At 52.4% G+C, this 22,273-nt stretch overlaps 7 protein-coding genes across 7 annotated transcripts; 1 reads left to right on the top strand and 6 right to left on the bottom strand.

The window, feature by feature from the left end:
• Positions 1-322: 322 nt before the first annotated feature.
• Positions 323-806, bottom strand: PpBr36_08141 (uncharacterized protein; the record flags this gene model as incomplete). Its single annotated transcript, XM_029895273.1, has 2 exons — positions 323-454; positions 612-806. The coding sequence occupies 2 exons, from the start codon at positions 804-806 to the stop codon at positions 323-325; spliced, it is 327 nt and encodes a 108-aa protein (XP_029746925.1).
• A 464-nt stretch (positions 807-1,270) lies between these two features.
• Positions 1,271-4,209, top strand: PpBr36_08140 (uncharacterized protein; the record flags this gene model as incomplete). The annotated part of the gene is made up of 2 exons (XM_029895272.1): positions 1,271-3,895; positions 4,024-4,209. The coding sequence occupies 2 exons, from the start codon at positions 1,271-1,273 to the stop codon at positions 4,207-4,209; spliced, it is 2,811 nt and encodes a 936-aa protein (XP_029746759.1).
• Positions 4,210-5,019: 810 nt separating this feature from the next.
• On the bottom strand, positions 5,020-6,842 carry PpBr36_08139 (uncharacterized protein; the record flags this gene model as incomplete). Its single annotated transcript, XM_029895271.1, has 4 exons — positions 6,470-6,842; positions 6,167-6,378; positions 5,819-6,055; positions 5,020-5,742 (listed from the first exon to the last, which is right to left on the bottom strand). The coding sequence occupies exons 1-4, from the start codon at positions 6,741-6,743 to the stop codon at positions 5,020-5,022; spliced, it is 1,446 nt and encodes a 481-aa protein (XP_029746927.1). The 5' UTR covers positions 6,744-6,842.
• A 3,784-nt stretch (positions 6,843-10,626) lies between these two features.
• Positions 10,627-13,646, bottom strand: PpBr36_08138 (uncharacterized protein; the record flags this gene model as incomplete). The annotated part of the gene is made up of 5 exons (XM_029895270.1): positions 10,627-10,643; positions 10,788-11,301; positions 11,382-11,617; positions 11,687-11,894; positions 11,997-13,646. 5 exons carry the CDS (start codon positions 13,644-13,646, stop codon positions 10,627-10,629), a joined length of 2,625 nt encoding a protein of 874 aa, XP_029746926.1.
• A 1,758-nt stretch (positions 13,647-15,404) lies between these two features.
• PpBr36_08137 (uncharacterized protein) lies at positions 15,405-16,703 on the bottom strand (the record flags this gene model as incomplete). Its single annotated transcript, XM_029895269.1, has 2 exons — positions 15,405-16,450; positions 16,577-16,703. The coding sequence occupies 2 exons, from the start codon at positions 16,701-16,703 to the stop codon at positions 15,405-15,407; spliced, it is 1,173 nt and encodes a 390-aa protein (XP_029746996.1).
• An 818-nt stretch (positions 16,704-17,521) lies between these two features.
• Positions 17,522-19,205, bottom strand: PpBr36_08136 (uncharacterized protein; the record flags this gene model as incomplete). The annotated part of the gene is made up of 4 exons (XM_029895268.1): positions 17,522-17,677; positions 17,791-18,187; positions 18,297-18,686; positions 18,736-19,205. 4 exons carry the CDS (start codon positions 19,203-19,205, stop codon positions 17,522-17,524), a joined length of 1,413 nt encoding a protein of 470 aa, XP_029746995.1.
• Positions 19,206-21,235: 2,030 nt separating this feature from the next.
• On the bottom strand, positions 21,236-22,273 carry PpBr36_08135 (uncharacterized protein; the record flags this gene model as incomplete). Its single annotated transcript, XM_029895267.1, has 1 exon — positions 21,236-22,273. The coding sequence occupies one exon, from the start codon at positions 22,271-22,273 to the stop codon at positions 21,236-21,238; it is 1,038 nt and encodes a 345-aa protein (XP_029747246.1).

Below are 22,273 nucleotides of genomic sequence, written 5' to 3'. Positions count from 1 at the left end.
GTCTTGGTTTGTACAGTTGTCTAGGCTAGCCAATACTTGCTAGTATAATAATACAAGTTTCGTCCATCAATGTCGGCGCCCTGCTCTATTTTTTGTACATTTGCATCCAACGCATATATTGGCTGCTATTTTTTCATCCTTGGTAGCTTTGCCCACACCCGTGACCCCAGCGATTGAGGAGCGGCTTGCCGGCATTGCAGAGCAAAGGCCGTTACTTTTATTTGCTCGATCCAATAAGCCCCAAAGTCCAGTAGCTTTGATTTCTTTTTCTGAACAGCACGGCCCCGACCCATCGTCTTTGTATTCTCCCAACCATACTCCCTCAGTCAAAGCCGTTCTCGGCCTTCCACCTGCTCAGGTAAAGCTCAGGGCTCCTGGGGCCCGTCTGTCCTTGGCCCTGGTAAGAGCCTAAGCCAAAGGTGGGACTCATCTTCTTGGTGACGAACGGAGAGAGCTATTGTTTGTCATTCGTCAGTAAAAGGGCCGTCTCTCAAGGTGTACATGTAAGATTCTTATATAGAGAACAGCCAGAATATCCGAGGATACGAATCAACAGTCTAGAGAAAAGGAGGGTAGCAAGTATTGAAAAAAAAAAAAAAAAAAGACCATACCTTGAACTCGTCCAGGTTCTTGGGCACGACGTACGTCCTGACCTTGTCAAACTCTACAATGTAGCCTCCGTGCTTTGTGTGCCGACCCATCGACCCCGTGCCCGTTCCCTTGTAAAATCCCTTGTTGGCGTCCTTGGTCGTCAACCGGAACTTGCGAAAGGCTCCCTTCATGAGAAGGCGTTGTGTTGGCTGCATTTTTGTTTCTGTTGGTGTCGATGGAAGTGTCGTGTGGATCGTAGCAGCTGTAATAGTCTCGCCTTCTGAGCTACCTCCCTGCCTGCCTGCCCGTTTTGTGTCGCTGTCGGGACGTCGGGAGAGTTCTATTCTTGTATCGTTTTGGCGGCGATGTATGTGAATGCGGCGAGCCAATTGATTCACGACAAAGGGCGGGCGCAAACGCGTTTTCCGCTCCCCTGCCGCCGGGGGTCGGGGGCTCCGTCACTGAGCTTTTCTTGGGTGGGTCTTACTGTTGCATGGTCCACTAAAAAACTGTCTTCACCGCCCGCGGAACAAAAGGTGCCGTTGAGCTACCCCACTGACTGGCAGAAAAAAAAATAAGTTGTTAGGGGACTAGACGAGAGAACAAGAACACCGACCCTCGGTGAGAAGGTGCTTTTCGTCAAAACCGGAAACCCTGCCACAAACCGCCCAAGGACGCAATGCCCGGACGACAATCTCACGGACGCTCGCTGCTCGACCAGCCCAGGGGCAAGGGCAAGGGCAAGGGGAAAAAGCCACAGCAGCAGCATCAGCACGGGGGCCGCAAGCCTGGCTCCCGCGCCACGGCGCTCGACGCCTTCGCCATCGCGGCCAGGGAAGTGCCGACCAAGTCCGGGATCCGGGGCACCAGGGCGCGCGACCTCGACTTTGAGCCCAACCAGCGCAAGCGGGGTCGGGATGAGGAGGACGAAGACGATGACGACGACGACGGGGATGATGACGACGAGGACGGGTCGGCGGAGCGGCGGAAGCGGGCAAAGAGGGGCGGCGAAGACGACGACGTCGAGTACGGCAGCGACAGCGAGGGTAACGAGTTCATGATGGGCGAGGTGGACGAGGACGACGATTCCGAGATTGACAGTGACGAGGCGTTTGGGGAGAGCGACGAGGATAGGTTCGATGGGTACACATTCCGAGGCAGTAGCTCAAACAAGAAGCCTGCCAAGAGGAAGCCAAAGAGGGATGATGACAGTGAAGATGGTGAGGAAGAAGAGGAAGAAGAGGAGGATGACGAGGATGCCGAGGATGGGTCGTCACTTGGCGAGGATGCAATCGACTTGGCAGCGGCGTTGGACCAGATGTCCGACGATGACGATGGTTCAGAGGGAGACACCGAGTCTGGGTCGGAAGAGGGCGATGACGACGACTCTAGCTCCGACTCGTCCATGTCTGACGATGATGATCAGGACCCGTCGAAGCTGGATGCGCTCCAGAGCCTCGCTACCGGCTTTGCAGGGAACGTCGACGACGATGAGCCGGTCAACAGAACTAGCGGCAAGGCAAAAGTCAACCTCAGTGACTTGACCTCGACAGCCACCAAGGAACCAAGCATGAAGAAGACGCTCAAACAGCTGCACAAAGACTCCAAGGCGGCAGACAAGCCCGGGAGCTCTCAAAAACTAGACGTGCCGTTGGCCAAACGACAGCAGGACCGCCTCTTGCGTATCACCGCTGCTGAACAAGCCCACAAGACTCTCGACAGGTGGCAAGACACAGTGAAGAACAACCGCCGAGCCGAGCACCTTGTCTTCCCCCTTCCGGACACACAGCACGACGCCGGCCTCAGCAAGACAGAACTCGCCCCGCTCGACAAGAAGAGCGCTGGAAACGAACTGGAGCAGACCATCCTTTCAATCATGGAGGAGAGCGGTCTTGGACCCAGCACAAGGGCGGAGCGCAAAGCCGACGGCGATGGGGCACCGACTCAATCCATGACCCACGAAGAGCGGCAGGAGCTGCAGGCCCAGCGAAGGCGCGAACGAGAGCTCAAATCCCGTGAGCAAGCCCGTGCAGCGCGGATCAAGAAGATCAAGAGCAAAGCGTATCGCCGTGTACACCGCAAGGAAAAACAAAAGGCGCTTGAACTCGGCGAGGAGGGCGAAGGCGAGCCACTCGACTCGGAAGAGGAACGAGAGGCGCAGCACCGCGCGCGGGCATTGGAGCGTGTCGGCGCGAAGCACCGTGACAGCAAGTGGGCGAGGTCAACCAAGAAGGCTGGCATCGCTGGCTGGGACGAGAACGCGCGCACCGGCCTGATAGAGATGGCACGTCGTGATCAGGAGCTCCGTAGGCGGGTCGAGGGCAGAGGCAAGTCTGGTGATGGTGACAGCGAGGACGACGAGTCAGAAGGAGACAGCGGCTCCGACGATGAAGACGGGCGCAGGAGGCTGCTCCTCGAGCTGGAGAAGGCAGAGGCTGCTCAAGACGAGCCGCAATCCGAGTTGATGAAGATGAAGTTCATGCAACGCGGCGAGGCTGTTCGTAAAGAGGCCAACGATGCATTAGTAGCTCAGCTTCGTCGAGAACTAAACTCGGAAGATGAGCCCGACGAGGATGACGAGGACGAGCCGACAGAGGTTGGACGCCGGGTCTATGGTGGTGCCAACACCACTCAAACCAAACCGAAGAAGAGCGGTCTTGAAACAACAAAAATTAGCGATGATCAACCACAAAAGTCGAAAGCTGCCTCCGCGAAAGCCGGCAACCCATTCGTGTCGGCATTCTCAGCTCCATCAGCTCAGGCCGACGGGTCGGAGCCTGGGGCGGCTGGCAGCTGGTCACGCGCCGGTGCTGCCAAAAGAGCAGAAGGAAAATCCGATAAGCGAAGAAAAGCAGCAACTGGCGGGGCAGAAGACGCAGCTCTGGACATTGACAACACCGTCATGGCGAAACAGGTAGTCGTCAAGGCCAAGAAGCCCAAGACGGCTACTGGCACCACCGCCGCCACTGCTACCGACGCGGCCGACGGCTCGGATTCCGAGGCCGAGGCCGAGCTGCACATGCCCCTTGGGATCCTGGACAAGGAGCTGGCGGACCGCGCCTTTGCCGGCGAGGATCTCGTTGCATCCTTTGAGCAAGAGAAGACGGCCGTCGAGGAGGAGGACGACGACAAGGTCATCGACAACACCCTCCCCGGCTGGGGCAGCTGGGGCGGCGCGGGGGTCAGCAACCGCCAGAGGAAGAACCAGAAGAAGTTCTTGACAAAGGTTGAGGGCGTCAAGAAGAAGGACCGCAAGGACGCCAAGCTCGAGCGGGTGATTATCAGCGAGAAGCGCATCAAAAAGGTATGTCATTATCACCCGCCGGCAATTTTTTTTTTTTCTTTTTTTTTTTATGTGCATGTATTTTTATTTTTTGTACAAAACAAGAAACGAAGCGCTAACCTGTGGGCCGAATCTTTGTTCTCTGGCAGAACGACAAGTACCTCGCATCACAACTACCGCACGAGTATGAGAACAAGGACCAGTACGAGCGCTCTCTGCGCCTGCCCGTCGGACCCGAGTGGACGACGAAGCAGACGTTCCAGAGCGCTACCAAGCCTAGGATTCTGATGAAGCAGGGCATCATTGCGCCCATGGCCAAGCCCATGTCGCGATGAACAGTTGTGTTGGATAGATAGAGAGACAAAAAAAGAAAAGAAAAAACGACCTCGGATGGGTGGGGTCTGTTTGATGAAATACTCTGATATTAATCATATACCCTTTGACCCAGTTGTTTCTTGGGGCTATAGATGTGCACGAAAACCGTACGGGAATACTGCCTCGGACTTGAGCGATATCAACGGCTAACCAGCTGAGAGGAGCAACGGGGAAAATGTCATCCGCTTTTTGGTGTATTGTTGTCAAGGCAGTCTTTGAATGCATCTCCATGGCTCAACAACTAGGCGACAGATGATAAGCTAGCATTGAACCGGTAGAAAATTCACATCATACTCAACGTGAGCTGCAATCTATGATTTGGTCACATGGAAGGGAAGGGAACACAAGTGGTGTAACGGGTCATGGAAAAGTCTGGTTCGATATCGATATAGTACAGATGACGCGTTCAAGATAGTACAGTGAAGAGACGAGACAAAGAAATAGAAGAAAATTCGCTGACATGTCCTTTTCCATGGCTGGGATATCCGCCAGCCGCACAGAAGCCAACGCCTGGACACCGAAAATGGACAAGGTATAAACCCAACGTCGAGAAACAAAGAAAGGAATGGCGAGCCAGAGTATCTATCTGCACCTGCTCCCTTAAAAGGCCACTCAATGTGATATTGACATAGGAAAATGGTTGAGATATTGTTCTGGGTGTTTTCTCACACCCCCAATATCAAGTTCGAACTAGTGCCACGAGTTCAGCCCTCGAGACCCAGTCATGGCTGGCCTCTCCAAGCTCAAAATAAGGGCCCATTGTAAATCGCTCAGATGGGGGTTGCATAAAAGGCCAAAGCGATGATAATATAAAGCCCAAGCAACATGGCACCCTCAAGATAGTTGGACTTGCCATCCTGTACCGTGTACGTGACAACGAGTACGGAGAGCGCAAACGCAACCGTCTGGAAAGTGTCGAAGCGCAGACTCATGGGCGTGTTGTCCATGGCCACCCAGGCGGTAATGACCAGCGACGGGGTAACGAGCAAGGCAATCTGGATGCTGGACCCGATGGCGACACCCATGGCGAGATCCATCTTGTTGCGGACCGCCACGACACAGGCTGTGACGTGCTCTGCGGCGTTACCCACAATAGGAATCAGAATCAGACCGATGAAGGAGCGCGAGAGGACGCCCGTCTCAACGATTGGCTCGATAGACTCGACGAGATAGTCAGCCGAGAACGAGATGACAACCGTCACGACGACGAGCACAATGGCTGCCGCCCACCAAGTCATGTGGTCCTCCTCCTCCTCCTCCTCGTCCTTGATGGCATTCGGCTCGCTTGCCTCGATGTCGCCAATCTCGCTGGACTCGGGCGTCTCGACGCTGAAAAGGTTCTTATGCGTACGAAGCTGGAACCAAAGGTACATGCAGTAAAGAATCAAAAGGATGATCGATGTTCCGCGTGAGAGGAGAAGGATTGAATCGTCTCTTTCCTTGTTTGACCCGCCGTTGCCGTCATCTTTGCGCTCGCTGAGAACGCCATAGAGCTATTGAAATTGTCAGTTTTGATGTGCCCGCCCCCATAGGCACTTTGTGTGAAGAGATTGCAAGTTTTCGCCTTACCGTGGCGGGAATGATCATAGCGGCGGCTGCCAGAGTCAAAAGCGAGCAGGTCGTCTGAGCGGTGCCAGATGCAAACTCCTGCTCCTTGCCGACATCGGTGCCCTCCTGGTACATGTTGAACCAGCCGCCTAGGAGGAAGCACATGCCCATGACCAGTAGAAGGTTAGAGAGGATCGAGCCCAGCATCGAGGCCTGCACCACCTCGATCTGCCCTTGTTTGAGAGCGATCACGCTGACCTGCATGGCAAATACAAGTCTGTGTCAGCTTCTGTCTGCTCCAGCCACCTAAGGCTCGGCAAAAATAGCATGCGGTGAGTCGAAGCAGCACAGGGGGGCGGAATTGCATACAATCAACTCAACGGCGTTTCCGAACGTGGCGTTGATCAGTCCTCCGAGGGTCTCTCCGAGCTTGACTGAGATCTCCTCTGTCGCAAAGGAGAGGATGGCGGCCAGGGGAATGATGGCCAAGAAGTTCAGCGTAAAGACCCACGCCGGGGACCAGTGCATTACACCCGCAACGATGCCAACGGGCACAAAGACCATTAGAATATTAACAGGGCCTGTCACACGCGGTCAATGTGAGTATAATCCGCCCATATATCAAAAACGCTAGCTTCCATGTTGCCAGTGGATATCTTGGCTAAAACTTACTGCTCAGCAGCGAGATCTTGGCAACGTGCCAAGTGTTGGCTGACGCCTTGATAAAGATGTTGGAGCTGTCGTCACCGGGGGTACGGTGACAGTCCCAGAGGAAGCGCCTCCAGGCCGGCGTGGCCGGGGAGGAACCCGGGCGTAGGATGAGTGGCGTGTTCTCATCGTCTTCGTCTACATGATAGGAACGGGTGCGATTGCCGTTGGGGACAATACCGGCGCCGGCAGGGCCGGTATGGCCATTGGGGCCGCTCACCTTGGCCCAGTTTGCCATGGCGTTGCGGAGCTCCCGAACGAAATTAACAGAGGCTGGTATCGAGGAGGGAGTGCGTAAGGGGGTTAGCGGGTTGAAATGTATATGTATATATATGTACTAAATGTAAATGGTAGTTGCGTGAGGGTGTATGATGATGTTGGTTCTGATCAGGTGTTGTTGCCAAGGGGCGATATCATGATCAGATTCGCGGCGGGTAATAGTGGCTGTGAAGAGGGTGGTGGTGGCGGTAGTTGTGTTGATGATAGTGTGTGCAAGACCCAAGACTTCATCGGGTTCCCTCGTTTGTCTGCGTAAAAACAATCAAATCCAAGCCGTCTCTGATGGACAAAAGGTCTTTGGACAACGGACAAGAAGAACAAAGGGATACAGAGGCCCAATGAAAACGGGATTATTGCTAGGTTGAAGATGCTGTTTCTTGCTGTGGTGTTACTCGACAGCGGTGAAGGTGGGTGTGTTTGTAGGTCAAGGTATGATTGAAACCCGTCGCTTGTGGATATGATGATGGAGGTGCGACAGTTGAATGCAGGCGCGCCATGCAGGAGGTCATGCCCGTCGTCCCTCAATCGATCAATCCCTTCGACGCCGCGAGACTGGGCATAAATGCTGGGCATGAACAGGTTGGTTGGGCAAGGACCAGCAGCGATCGGTTTTGACTAGGAAAAAGAACCCGCTCAAGGGAAACAAATACGGAGTAATAAGAAAAGATGGCTTCTTCTTGTACTTACACACCATGGGTATTTAGCTGCAGCCACCTGTACTGTCGGGAAACCCTTTTTTGAATAAGTCAGGCGTTGGGACGGTCGGTCGTATTTTTTTTTTTTCTCTCTCTCTCTCTCTCTCTCTATTTTTCTTCTGTTGTTTTTTTTTTCCCCTCGATTGAAAAGAGTTGTAATTTGGATGGACAGGTAAGAGAATACAGGTAAGGAGGTACCGTTAATCCGAGTCAACCTGATGTTACACCGTATTCAGTCGACCGTAGAAAGCAGACGCGCCGGCACGTGTTGGGCAGGTGTGCACAGATGCTTCCCTGACAGTTAATTAATTATGCATTTAATGTCTCTTTTTTGTCGATTCGCCGTCCCGTTTCTTCTGGATTGTGGATTGTGGCAGTGCGGGAAGGGGTTTTTTTTTTCTTTCTTGGGACGAAGGCGTTTTGATGGATTGATCGAATTTCTCCTGATGGATAGAATTCGGTCTGGGTCAACCTGCCAAGTGGAAAAAAGACAAGACTGCCCAGAACAAACTTGGAGCCAAGAAAAATTCAAATGGAAATGAGAAAAGCCAAGACTGACACGGCAGTCGAGCTAAAGAGGGCTAGGTTGCTGGGGTCATGCAAGAGGAAGGCCTGGGTAAATGGGAAAAGTTGGGAAAGAACTTTGGGATGAGATGAATGCCAATCAGGGGACTCCCATGGAAGAAAGCCAAGCAATGACCGACAAAGAAATATCTGTGATGTACTTGTATCGAGTGCAGTAGTACAGTGGTAGTACAGTAAAGTAGGTATGAAGTAAGGAAGGTCCTGTTTGTTGCAGTGGCGCTAAAAAGCGAGGTGAGGTCAGCGGCGGGCACTTTGATGTCGACTGGCGACCTATTTTTTTTTTTTTCCGTTTTCTCCCCTCTCGAAGGCAAGTAAGTGTATGTCTGACTGACTGACTGACTGACTTGCGAGCAAATATCAAACAGCACAGCCTCGATCGGTCTGAAAAAAAAATTCAAAAGGACAGGATAGGTAATTGGATCAGACGAACAGTAACATGGAGAAGAGAACACGGTGACGATGACGAAAAGATGAAATGAAATAGCTTGGTGGATTTGATTGATTCGGTTGTCAAAAGATAAAAAACCAAGAACGGTCTGCAATGAAACATTTACCACAGAAACAAAGAACGGCCCAACCAATCAGGGCAGTTAATGGCCCGATCTAGTGGCGTGGTACTAACCTAGGGTATTCTGTAACTTGGCCATTACCACACTTTGTTCGGTTTCTCCTGTTCAGCTCGCACGTCCCCTCTGGGGCCAAAGTGCTAGCTAGGTAGCTTCGGTACACCCACGCAGAGAGGAGAAAAAGTCCGGGTTCCCACCCCCAGACCAAGGAAACCAGAACCGGCCGACCGACCGCATTGTTCATTGTTCCCACCCCCAAAGCCAAACGCGCTGTCGCGCCTTGCATTTGCCAAGGTGAAGCAAGCCAAGAATTTTTCGGGGAAAGCAGTCCACATAAGCAACAAGAAAAAAAAAAAAAAAAAAAGTTACCCCAAAAAAGAACCCCTGTATGTACAGTTCCCGTCCCCCCGGATCCCGCCAAATTTCAACTCTTCTACCACCGCCAAGCGTGGCAGTGCAGAAAAATTGTGTCACTGGCCTCTTGCATTTTTGAGTGGGAGAGCAACTATGAGGTGAGGAAAGCAGCAGGAGGAGGCCTCCGTCTTCTTTTTGGTCCCAGGGAGAACAAGAAAAAGGAGCCCGTCATTTAAAAAAGAAAACGGGGAAAAACCAATTTCGACTGCCGGGCGCTTAGCAGGCTAAATAAGATAAAATAAAACGAAAAAAAAAAATATCTCATAGTGACAGAAGTGATAAATAAATTATTATTATTAGTGTTGTATCAGGGTGGAGGGCAACGACGTGAATAAACTACCCTCGGTTAGGTACCATGCATAGTTGATACCAAAGAATCATCAAAGCCAAAGGGAAACAAACAACAATCTACTATAGTTCTGTCTTTTTCTGCTATATCCAAATTAGATCAAAGACCAGGCCAAGTCCTTGCCAATACCGCAGAGTTGTACGAGCTTTTCCCAGTTTCGTATAGAAAAGAGAGAGAAAGAGAAAAAGAAGCTTCAAAGCTAGCTCTCTCTCTCTCTCTCTCTGTATCAAAGAGCTTGCTTCATTGTGCTGTGCGCCTAGACCTGCCGCCACCACCCCCTCGAGCTGCTCAGCCCCCCCGCACCATCAAACCTCATGGCCCGTCAGAAGCACAATGTTTGGCGTCAGATTTTATCCCCCTTATTCACGCCCCTTTGCCTGTAAAAGTGGTAAATTGTGTGTGTATTTTTTTTTTTTTAAAAAAAAAAAAAATCATTCATTCTACCAAATACCTGAGGTGAAACGATGCAACTCCATCCAAACAATCAAAATCGCCCTGTGGCTTATACGTCTTGGCAAAAACAAAAACCAAAATAAAAAAGGTCACGACAGAGAAACAAATCCCAAGTGTCCTCGCCGATCACGCCACCAACTTTTCAAACAAAGGGGATTATCAAGCATTTGCACTGCATGTCAAACAATCCATTAATCGTGCAGGGAAAGAAAAAAAAATGACCAGGTGTCACTCGAACCAGATCAGCACAGTAAGAAAAAAAAACTATGAATTGGTGACGATGCTGTCTAAAGGTAGGCTGTGCCCATGCTAATTCTAAAAATGCTATCCTGAATTCGTCAAAAGCCTGTCCCCTGCTTCCCGTTCATCTAGGTCGTGTGTATGAAGACGTCGTGTCGTATCCCTTCCACCATAAACTCATAAGGTTTCCCGCTCCTCTTAATCATGTGGCCCATCCACTTCCCGATACCCAGCCAACCCAGTGGATACCATGTTAGTGATAAAGTAGAAAAAAAAGGAAAAAAAAAAAAAAAAAAAAACTATAGATAGAAGAGAAGACAAAGATAGGAGAGAAAGAAAACTAATAAATGCTTATCCCACTGCTGATCCCCATGTTAGAGAAAATGAGAGGCCAACCGAAACCCCGGCTGAGCAGGTCGGCCCAACAACAACGCCGAAATGTCAACCTCCACTCGTCATAAACCGCGGACTCCTTGGATACTCCGATGCGATGCTGCAAAAATAATAACGCGTGGATATTGATGCGCAAACCCACCTTCCTCAGAGACCCGCCAAGGCTGTGCAAATGCAGAAATGAAAAAGTTAGCCATCAACTCTCTGATCTCTCAAGCGAAATTCGGCCCGTCTATACAAATCAAAAGTGTACAAACGAGGAGCCAGGTTCGTATCAGAAAAAAACAAAAAAAAATAACGAAACTCACCGGCAGAGTAAGCCATGTACCAGGTCCTGGACGCACCGCCATCCAGGAAGCCTGGGTCGAACTTAGACGACCCAAAGAAGCTGTATGCCGTCGCCGCGTTTATCTGCGCATAGTTGCCCATCAGGATTCCCCTCCAGCCCCCTTGCACTTCGTTGATGCGGCCGTTGTCAAAATAGGCAGCCCACTCCTCGCGGACAAACTGGTCGCTGCGTGTCAGCGGTGAGAAGGGCATCAGGGGTATCATGTGGATGCCCTGGATGAACTCGATGTTGTTGCCAAAGAAGGTCGTATGGTCAATCTTGTTCTCGAACAAGATGCCCGCCACCTTGTTGCCTACAAACTCGGCCGGCTGTACCTTGTTGTCTGACGCGTATAGGTAGTAGTACTTGAACGCCCGCGCCTGCAACGCCAACTGCAGCTCGCCTCGCGCCTCCATGTTTGCGTCGCCGATGGCGCGTCCCCACATCTTGACGGCGTAAGCCGACATGGCGTCCTCCGAGCTGGATTCTTGGTCCTGGTGTCGTAGGAACCGTGTGATTGGGTTAGCCATCGTGATATTGCATAGCCTCACAAGTAACCGGCCACGAGACTCACGTTTCCGTCCAGAGTATCGTACAGCCCGTGAGCCCAACTGTGCCCGTGGAACCAGTCAAAGTTGCGATACATGGTGAAGAAGCCATCCTTGGCGCTCGGGTTTGCAAAGTCTCGGACCAGCGTGTTGACAAATTCCTTGTTGGCGTCACCCCAGGCCCTGTCGATGTGGGCAATCACAGCTGCCGTGTAGACGAAATAACCATAGTGGAAGTGGTGGTCATTGTAGTATGTGTTGCCTGGGTGGCTTCTAGTCAGTAAAGAGGGAACCTCGAATCGAATCCAAAGACACGGGCAATATCACTGACCGAAATCTATTCCTGGCTGTCCCGTCACATACGAAGCGCTAGACACTATCCCACCCCATCGGGTGTCGTAGACGAGCGGGAACTTTTGTCGATTCTCTGCAAAGATGGCGAAAGCCCTCTTGAGTTGGTTAAGCCCCGTCTGGGCGACCTCGGGATTCTTGAGCAAATCGTTGGCGATGACGATGATCGAGGCGAACTTGGCCAACGCCTGCAGGTTTTGTTTTGCGCGTTAGTCCCCCCCTATCAAATTCTTAGGCCTCACTCATATCATGGCCACGCAGTCTCATGACAAAGGTCCAGCACAACTCACCTTGCCACTGAAGTACATCGAATCCAAGTTCGCCTGGTCGATCATGTTCTGCGCCAGCTCCTGCTGCGCGATCCTGAGCACCGCCATCCTAGCAGAGTTGCCCAACTTGGTGATCTCGCCCCTCCTGGGGTCCCAAGGCAGGAACCCGATGCCCGTGGCCAGAGTCTCCCGGATCGTCCACGAATCCGCCAACACTCCGGTCGCCACGCCCTTGGTCGTCGTCTGCAACTTGAGGCCAGTGACGGCCTGGCGCGATGCGTCCGAGAACCCATCGGCGTGGTGCGGTAGCGCAAACATGAGCAGCTTCTGGCTCGCGAGACCCGCCCGCTTGAAGGTGAACGTGTACGACCCCGAGGTGCCGCTAGTCGTTCCTGAAAGCTCCATTGAAGTGGCGTACGCGCCGCACGCCTGGTCGTATATGGCCTCACCGTTCCCTGGCTCTTTGGCAATTTGAATGGTACCCCAAAATGGCTCCCTCGCCTTGAAGTTCTTGCTGTCAACAACATCGAGAATGAGGGGGTTGCCTGACGTGTGGCGTGCGTACAAAAGCCACGACCTTCCGTCCTCCAGGAACATTTTGTATTTGACAACGCCGGGCCGAGGGTTTTGATTGGCACGCAGGACCTGCCTGAAGTAAACACCGGAGCTGACAATGGGTCTTGCACCGTTGTAGATGCCCGTGATGAACCCTGAGCCCTGGATAAAAGGCATCTTCAGGACCGGCTGGCTGCCGGGATTGGCTCGCAACTCGGCCATGGCGCTGAAGGCGCAGAGTTCAGTCATGGCAAGTTGAGTCTGAGGACCGAGCTCCTGGGCAGAGAGAACGATGGAATGGATGCCAATCGGATTGATGAAGTACTTGGCAGCTTTGGTCGCCGGCTCAGGTGGACCAAAAACTCTTTGATTAGGTTCCGTGTGGGAGATGGCGAACCCCCAGCTGCCAGTGACACCCTCCCCCTTGGCCCATTGGATCGAGTACGGGTGAAGAAACGCCGGGCTCCTCATGCCTCCCAGATACATGTTGCTAAAGAACTTGTTGGTGGGATACGGCGCCAACGACGTGATGCTGCTCCGTCCAACTGGATGATCATCGCGGCGTTGGAACTTTGCATGTGGTGGGTTGGTTGAGATGGGCTCTGCGAATATGTTTGGAGCAGCCATCCTGGCGACAACCGGTCTGGACGGCGAGTTTCTGGTTGATATTACTTCTGCGGATCGAGCTTCAAGATCCACGCCGAATCGTTCCTTTATCGGAGGAATAGGCCTGGTGAGCAGAGGCGCTATCGTGGCGTGACCCGTGGTATTCAACTTGGTGATGACGGTACCCTTGGTATCAGGGGGCGGACCAGGGCGAGCAGTGATGATCTGTGCGACACCTCCCTCGAGTTCGGTGATCAACAAACCCACGCTAGTTACTTTGGGCTGCACGTTGACTGGCCGGGACACTGAAGAGCCACTGGTAGGCGAGGGTACTATACTTTGCGGTGGTGTTGTACTCCTGGCCCCAGGGGAACCGCCTGCGACTTGTCTTTTGACAGGGTATGCCACTGGTGTTGCGTGAGGATGCCGATGTTGGTGTCTATGTCCACTGGAGTCGGATGAGCAACTGGCCACGCCCACCAACACCGTCAGTATAGTGTTCAAACGCATATTGATTGCGGGTTCCCGGTTTCCAGAACCGAGTTTCGGCCTGTGGAGGGAGAGATATGCAGGGCTCTGGCTACTGGGCGAAAAGAAACTTCACCACCTTCAACGGCCAAAGTCTCAAAGGAAACGAGACTCCTGAGCCATGGGGGTTCCCAACTTGACTGCATTTTCGTTTTTTTTTTTTTTTTTTTTTTGAGGGGGCATTTGAGTGATCAAGTAGTTCGAGCACGAGAGGGAGCAGAGCAAAGTGAAACAACGGACTAGCTGGCATGAGCTCTGGAAGAAACCGACGCCACTAAGCTTAGAGCCGGCTGAAGAGAGAGGCAGGGGTGGAGGCAGAGCGTTGAGGACAGGGCCGGTGATCTGGACAGACGTGTAGCAGGTATGAGTATGTCTTGGATCGGACCGGGGGACGGTACCTGTTGGAATGAGGTGGTTGACTATAGACTAGACCCGTGAGGCTGAGGGCTTGACTTCCGAGTAGAAGAAATGTGATCCTCCGAGTGGAGATTAGGGGCTCTAATAGACGGAATAAAAATTACACTCCCGAGGACTGTGTGATAAGTGAGTGGTTGTTGTCTAGACTAGGTCATAAAAGCAAGTGATGCTACTCTCGTCAGATGCTTGATCTGGCGGTTCGCGTGTGATGGTCAGGCGAATACGATGCTCTGAAAAGAAGCATAGAACCAAGTCAAGCCACATAAATCACTGAGAGAGACGAACATCATTCTCAACAGCAATAACAGACCTGCCATGAACGGATGAGCAAGCAAGCGCTTGCTTTTCGGCCGTTGGCTCAGCCCAGCTGAGAAGGTAAGAACATCTGGGTCGACATTTTCAGCCCAGTGACTTTATTTCCCGAGTCTGGGCTTCAAGCAGCATGGAAGGCGGCACTCGCAACTTGCCATCTCTATGCTATCCTGAGGGAGGTAAATCAGGGTGTATGTATGCATGTAGTTTAAATTTCCCTGAAGTAATAGGTCAGGTAGGGTGAGAGAGATGTACCGTATGAATCAAATAACAGGGGTCGCTCATTTAAGGTGCGCAGTAGTCCGATCTGTCTAGTGCGCTGGCGCTGGCGCTGGCGCTGGCGCTGGCGCGCTGCTGTGATGTGATGGGTGGTGTGCATGAACTGTGGCGTCCAAAGAAAGACAATTGCGCTGTCCAAAAGTGGCAACTGGGGCAATGGAAAAGTCGATCCGACTTACATATGTATAATTGTTTGTGAGAGATGGATTCACGTCACGTCTGTACAAACAACACGTTTCCAATGTCTGGCATATCTCAAGGAGAAAGAAAGAAAAGAAGAAAACTCGCGCTTTCTTTTAGTCTAGCTGCAGCTCCGCAAGAATTAATCGCCAACGAGAAAGCCTGGATTGTGGGGTTGTGATGACGCGGAATCCCAGACATTTGGCCTTGGAAACTCTTGTAAACCCCACCCCGTGCGATTCTGAAAGAGAGCATCTCAAGAACCACCACACCACAAGATGGACCAGTCTGGGCCGTCGGCAACTGGCGAATGATCCATGAACGAAGAAATGTATTAAATAGAAGTTACCTTCACACCGTTACCTGTTCGTACAGGTGTCCTGATTCTCGGGTCATCAGGCCCCAACATGGCAGAAAACCCGAACGTTCTGTCTTAGTCATTGGCATGTTCGTCGTTTGGATGGCGAGACATTGCCTTTTCTTGCCCTATATCTGTCCCTGACAATGAAATGCATCAATTAAATGGACTTCTGGGCGAGGTTGTCGAGGTAATCAACCATGTTTTTTTCTGCTCTCTAATCCAGTGATCCTCTTGGGCCTTGGCGCAACATCACTAGAGGCCGTGGTTCTGGAGGCTGGCTCCAAGCCCGTGATCCTTCTTGGCGGAACGCCATTGCCAGTAGCACCACTGGTCAGGCTGCTTGAAGCAGGCTCTAGGCCCGTGAATCTTTTCAATGAAACGCGATCGCTAGTTCCGTCCCCCGCCGGTGTCCTTGGCAAAGGCTCCAGCCCGGTCTTTGATTTTCGAGCACCGGCGCCGGTGATATGACCGGTCAGCGCTCTCGAGGCAGGCTCTAGACCTGTGGTTCTGCTCGACGCCGCAACATCATCTCCAGTGCTCCTGACGACCGGCATCTTCGAAACAGGCTCCAATCCAGTGATCCTCCGCGACGTGGAAACGGCACCACAAGCAGAGCCAGCCACCGCCGGCCTGGAAGTAGGCTCCAACCCTGTAATCCTCCTCCTCGGTCCATCATCCTCAGCCTCGGCCATCTCCGCTCTCTTTCTCCTTTTCCAGTCTTTGCCCCGCCGGCGCGCGACGTCCTCAGCTTCTGCCTCCTTCCGACACCTCCGCACATCCCTCCTGCGCAGGGTCCAGGGGCGCGCCAGCACTGTGTGGCGCAGCTCCGTGGTCCTGCGCCAAAACTCCACCTCCTGCCGCGTCGAACGCAGCACTGTGACGCTCTCGACCTTGATCTGCCGTGCGTCCCGGAATGTCGAGATGCCGCCTTTGACCTCGACCACCTGCCCAACGTCGAGGTCGTTGGGTATGCGAGGGTTTGTGTGCTGGCGGGGCTGGAAGGCACCGTACCCAGGAGTAGCAGTGGTAGTAGTAGCAGCAGTAGTAACGCCAGGAACAACAGCTTCACCAGCTGCCGGCTTAGCTACCGCAATGGTGGTGACGCATTCCATGTTCACCCCGCTGCCGTCATCCACCGTGTAGACGCGGCGGCTGTTGTACTCATCAATGGCGACGATGATGCCTGCTATGCGGATCCATTTTATGGGATGGTTGATGTGGAAGTAGAGATCCTGCCCTGTTGTCGGCGTCCCGCCCGCATGTCGATTAAAATCATTTGTCCCAGTCAGAGACGAGCAAAAACATCACAGTCACCAAAAAAAAAAAAAAAAAAAAAAAAAAAAAAAAAAAAAAAAACGCCCACCTTCAAACCCGGGATGCGTAGTCAACGCCGCAACGTCGGCCGCTCGAAGGTGACACCACCGGTGTATCGTCGGCGACAGATGGAAGCAATACTGTGGGTAGATCTCGGGCGGATCGCCGCTTGTCATGGCATGGCTGGCAGGTTTAAAAGGCTGGCTTCTGGTGAGCAAAAGTAAGAAGCACCGGATAGAGGACTCTCGGTCTGCGGAAGTTTTTCGTTTCAACTTTGATCCCTAGTCTCCGGATTACCCGAGACGCGAAAACAATCAGAATTGCTATGCAGACTGTGTCTTTGAAATGGAGGAGAAAGTGTGCCGTAACAAAAACGCGGTTTGGCTTTGGAAGCAAAACGAAAAGCGGGTTGTTGCCCCTCCAGGCAGGCGCGCTCTCAGCTGACCCCAACCCACTCCAACACCCCAACAAGGCTGCACATTTAGGCTGACCAGGCGACCAGTTTGCCCGTCCATGCCCACGGTGCGCAAACCTGTACCATAACAACCCGAATTTCCAGCTTAAGCACCGCACTATTATCACCTGCTATTTCTCGGAGCAATAAGATTGCATATTATTTTGCTGGCAATAAGGACAAGGCTCTGATAAAGCAAGCACACATGAGTGCTTATTGCTCAAGGAAACGCGAGAAAAAAAGAAAAAAAAAACTCTGCCTCCATTACCTCGTCCACCCGCGGATCCCTAATGATCCCAGTATATCAATAAGTCTGAACGTAGGTGAGCGTGTATTCCTAATCATCTCCAGCCGATTACTTTCTTTTTAATACCTCGCCGTTATCCTTCTTCCCTGCGTCCCTGTATAAAATCATCCAAAAGTGCACCCTCTCAGAAGCACTCAGGAACAGCCGATGAAAGGGAAATAAAATAAAAAGTAAAATGGAGGGTAGAATGGGATAAGGGCTGAACAAAAAGCACAGACCAGCAGTGCCGCATCTTAGGCTCCTGTAGCAGTAGCATTCCCCTTGGGAACAACCCGGCGAGTTCGTGTCGTCTTCTCCTTGCCCTCACTCTCCTCGGACGAGTCATCACTTGGCTGGCGCGAGGAGGAATCGTCTCTCTCGTCCCTCAGGCTGCGACGGCTTTTGGTCATCTGATTCATCAAAAAACCTCGTTAGTCTAGGATTGAAAAAAAGAACGCCACGCCGGGAACCGTGCATAGCCGACGTTGCAGATCAGGACAAAAAAAAAAAAAAAACCACTTACCCAAGACCTTACACCGCCGATCAACCCGACCGCATATCCGGCCACAAAATCGTTCGAGTTGACGTTGGCACCTCCTGGCGTGGTTGGCGATCGGAGCTGCGCCTCCCTCGAGCTGCTCTGCTGTTGTGGGCTTGTGAGCTGGTCCCCGTTAGGGACCTGCAGCGCGGACCTTGAGGGGGCAGGGCTCTGTGGCCTGGAAGCCGGCCAGTATTGCCTCAGCTCTCTGCTGAGCTCCTGACCCGTCGTCGTCCAGTTGCTGCGGATGTTTTCTCGCAGATCCTGTACATGCCGCTTCAGGTCCAACTCGTTCTTCTTCAGCCAGCTGACGTTGAGTTCCTGCCGAGATGTGCCGCGCTTGAGTTGCCTTGCAATATACTTTTCGTAGTCGCGTACGATCCTTTTTTACGTGATTGTTTTCTTGTTAGTCATGTCTAGCCCAATGTGCTTGAAATAGTGCAGGGTTGGGTGCTGAGTAGAAAGAAAAAGATTATCGGGGCAGGTCTTACTTGGTAATGATACCTGTCGTGCTGACGCCCTCTGTGCGTTGCGTCACCAGGAACTTGCCCGCGGCCTTTATGGGCCCGTAGATGTCGTCACCCTCGTCGGCGCCATACGGAATGTCGTCATGCGCGACATAGTCGAGCTTGTGCTCCTCGAGGAACTCAGGCGTGACGATCCACGGGCAGTTCTCGATGACCTCGTCTACCCACTTGCAGTGACGGACCGTCTCGGCACGCTCCTTGCCAGAAAGCACTGTCAGGCCCTTGCGCTTGTGAGTCTCGGCGTCACCAGTCACTCCGACAATGAGGTAGACGTCAGGGAATGCCTTTTTGGCCTGTTCTAGCTGTCGCATGTGGCTGAGACCGCGCAGGGCGATAATGTCAACAAGTGTCCTCCTTGGCACTGCGCAAGAAATTTAGAGCTCTGGATGGCACCAAAACATACCCAAGGTGGAACAAATCAAAGACGCCGTCGGCATAGATCCTGACTGGCCTACCAACCGGCGGGTCATTCGTACGATAGCCAACCGGATGTGTGAGCTTGCCGATAGGCGGCGGCGCCATGCCCTCCTCCTCCTCGGGGTTGCTACTCTTCCTGCCCTTGCGGCCTACCCGGTTCTCAATGTCCACACTCGCCTCAGTGGTATCGCTGGGCTCGCCCATGTCAACGGTCGCATCGCCGACAGGATTGTTGCTCGACCGCTGACGCTTAATCGGCGGGTGCGAAGTGGGTGTGGTCTTGAGTTCAGCCGTCGGCGTCTCCGCCGCTGTGGTGTCGCCCTCTTCTGCAGACGCGTCGCGCGACTCCGAGATCTGTGCCTGCTCGGCGGTCGCAACCTCATCGGGCAGCGAAGTGGTGCTGCCGCCCGCGAGGCGTTTGCGCTTGTTGGCGGCTGCTTGCGTTGTTGACGACATTGTCTGGCGATGTGCGTCTGTATGTAGTATGGTAGTAAGGTGTGGGGGTGAAGAGGACGGTGTAGACGTTTATTCGAGTCAGCCAGGGGTGGGCTGGAAACGAGGAGAACACCAGATATGTTACAATAGCTCAACTAGAAAGAGCTTTGGGAGGCACCGGGGGTGGGTCGTTGTTCTCTTGGTCCCCGTGGGTGCTTTGAAAACAATGGGCGGTAGTTAATATTGGTAGATTTTGATATGGTTCGTAGAATCATGTGCATCCGCCGGCCCTCGGTAGCATAGGATTAAAACAGGTGTTGGTCTGTACGTGGCAGTGATACAGTGTGATGCGAGGGGAGCTTAGAGACTCAATTGATGGTCAGGCGTTCTGCGGGTCGACGTGGATGGAGTTGGATAAAATCACTTGGGAGCCAAGCGCATGCAGCTAGAATGTACTACTAACGAGTGGAACTTTTGCGAGGTCAGGGGTTGGTTCTAATTTACGACTGGTAGATAATGCCGACAAGTTAACTTTTATGTAGTCAGCCAGGGCGATTGTTTATCTTATGTCTGGTCTAATCCGCTTGCGTGCACAAGATCAATTGTAGGCGTCAGTAGCGAACCTTGAAAATAAGTATTACTTTACAGGCAGGCGCCTAAAGAGAGGCAACAACGGGTGGCACCGTCCTTAAGAGTTAGAAGTAATATCAGCTGGCGCACAGTAAAAAAGAGAAAAAAACCATCACTTTACGTAGAACCCGGAGATGCGATCTATCCTCAAGCCAGCCCGCAATTCCTCCCAACAAAAAGAAAGGAGGCTAAAACATCCCTGAAAGATCCCGCAATTCCTCTCTCTTCAATCTTTGGTTCATCCCTGTTTTTTTCTTCTTCTTTTTTTTCTTTGTCTCCTTCCAAAACGTCCCCTGCATCGTCCCTTTCTCGTCACCGCGACTTTTAACCATGGGCCCTAAAAGTGGCGTCATTTCGCATGGCCATGATGATCTAATGTGGCTTGACGTCCCAGTCCACACAGGGAAACCATGATCGGCGCAACCAAGAGAGCGAGAATGCGGTAAAGAGCTGATGCTATTCACGTGACCCGGCTCATTCTATTTCCCTATTTCCCTGCTTTTTAATTCCAGTGGTGTGCGCTCAATTCTGACTGACGTTGACTTTCACATGCCAAAACCTGGCCCTGCTTAACAGGTAGTTCTAGTCTAGATGTACTAGACTTGCTTTGTCTTGATTTCTCAAGGGACTTCTGACAGGTGTTTGTGTTCGGCGTGGCATTAACTAAGCTTCCTTCACCTCTTGTTCATGCTACTGGAGACTAAGCGAGACTGGGAAGCCTCGTGAGCACACCTAGGGCAATAAACTACTGCACATTGTCCATTCATTAAATGAAACTGTTCGTCTGCCTCGGAAACCTGGATAGGCGGTCATGCCATGCACCCTCCAAACAGAACAGTATCTTTTCCTCGTGGAAAACAGCTAGATCAACCTGCTCATTTAAGGTGTGCCAGAGCCAAGACAATTTCCATGGCCCACTAAGTACGCGTGTGGTCTCCCCTGATAATACTGGTTGTTCAAGTACAAGAGTCAACCACGTCATTCAGGGATATGGATTAAACGAAAGCAGCAAAATACCAAAATATGACAAGTCTGTCGTTGCACCTTGACCAGTCCCCCAACAGAGGCGTTATGCAAGTTGACTGGCCGGCTGTTCCAATAACAGAAACACACCGCATGTAACCCCCCAAACTAAGTCTTGGCTATATTTATACATAAGCGTTGTCAACAAAATGCCAGTGACCTGCGAAGGAAGGTTACTAATGTAACTCAATAAAACCTAAGAATATCCCCCACGCTAACGCCATGCACAAAGCCTGCCCTCAGCACAACGTGCGAACGAAACACAGCCCAATGAAACCAAGAAGATTGTAAGTATTTCCCCCTGCTTATATGGAGTAGAAGTCCGTGTATCCAAATGTGCAGAATCATCAAAAAATTAAAAACATAACATGTAGCCCAAAATGGACCAAGAAATGGGATCACGATTGCAAAGATTCCGACGGTGGGTGCGCCTTCGCGGCTCGGTGGCGACCACACCGGCCCGGATTCTTGGGATTGTTTAGGTAGCAAAAGCTCCTAGCACCCTCAGGAGCCTTGGGGCCAAACTTTTGCCGAACGCTGCAGTACTCGTAGTTCTCGCCCATCCAGTCGCGGATATGCTTGTGCAGCTCGCAGCGGGAGATTCCGCACTTCCGACAATAGGCTTGCCCGCGAACCCTCATGGCAGTCATCTCCTTCTTCTCGAGCGCCTTGCGTTCCTTGTCGTCAGCCGCAGCCTCGCCTTCAGTGGCAGCCACAGCAGCGGCAGGCTTCGCGGCGGTGACGGCGGTTGACTGTCCAGCCTTGTGCCAAGCCCATTCCATGTCGTTGGGGCCTGCGCGGCGAATGGAGAGGGGCACCGAGCCGTGCAGTCGCCTATGAATCCCATACATGTGCTTGTTGGTGAGACCAAAGCAAGTGCTGTCCAGAGGATCCAGGAAGTCAAAAATGGCGTAGTGGACTTCGCCTGGTAGATCAAGCAGTGTCATGACAGATGAGAGGCGGTGGTGATGTGGCACCGGCTCCTGGTCCGTCACTGAATAGGAACGGCGGGGTGCGGGGAGGGTAGGACGAAGTTGGCGTACCCTTGGGGCGGGCTGAGGCGCCTGCTCAGCTACCTTGAAGGATGAGCTCTTGTCCGAAGAGTTCGACGTAATCGACAGCGACATCATGTAGTCCCCATTCTCGAGGGCTGGCGGTACCTCCGAGATGGGCGATGGCAGGCCATTCATGGCCCTATAGTGGTCCTGGGCGTGGACCTGGTAATTCGAATGCAGGTGGACCTCGCCAAACCCATATGGCATAGCTGGAGTCTGGAACTCCTCGTGCAAAGTCCTCGATCTCCGAGGTTGTCGCGACCCACCATTAGCACGACTTACGTTCTTTGCGTCTCTGACATGCTCATCCCGGGACCATAAGCCCTTGGGCTGTGCGCCATTCATGGCGGCGGGAGGAGTGCTGATCTGCATAGTCTCCAT

Source organism: Pyricularia pennisetigena, chromosome 5 (genome assembly GCF_004337985.1).
Source record: "Pyricularia pennisetigena strain Br36 chromosome 5, whole genome shotgun sequence".
Taxonomy (NCBI): domain Eukaryota; kingdom Fungi; phylum Ascomycota; class Sordariomycetes; order Magnaporthales; family Pyriculariaceae; genus Pyricularia; species Pyricularia pennisetigena.
Note: the sequence above shows the minus strand (reverse complement) of the source record. Positions and strands in the feature narration are given on the sequence as shown.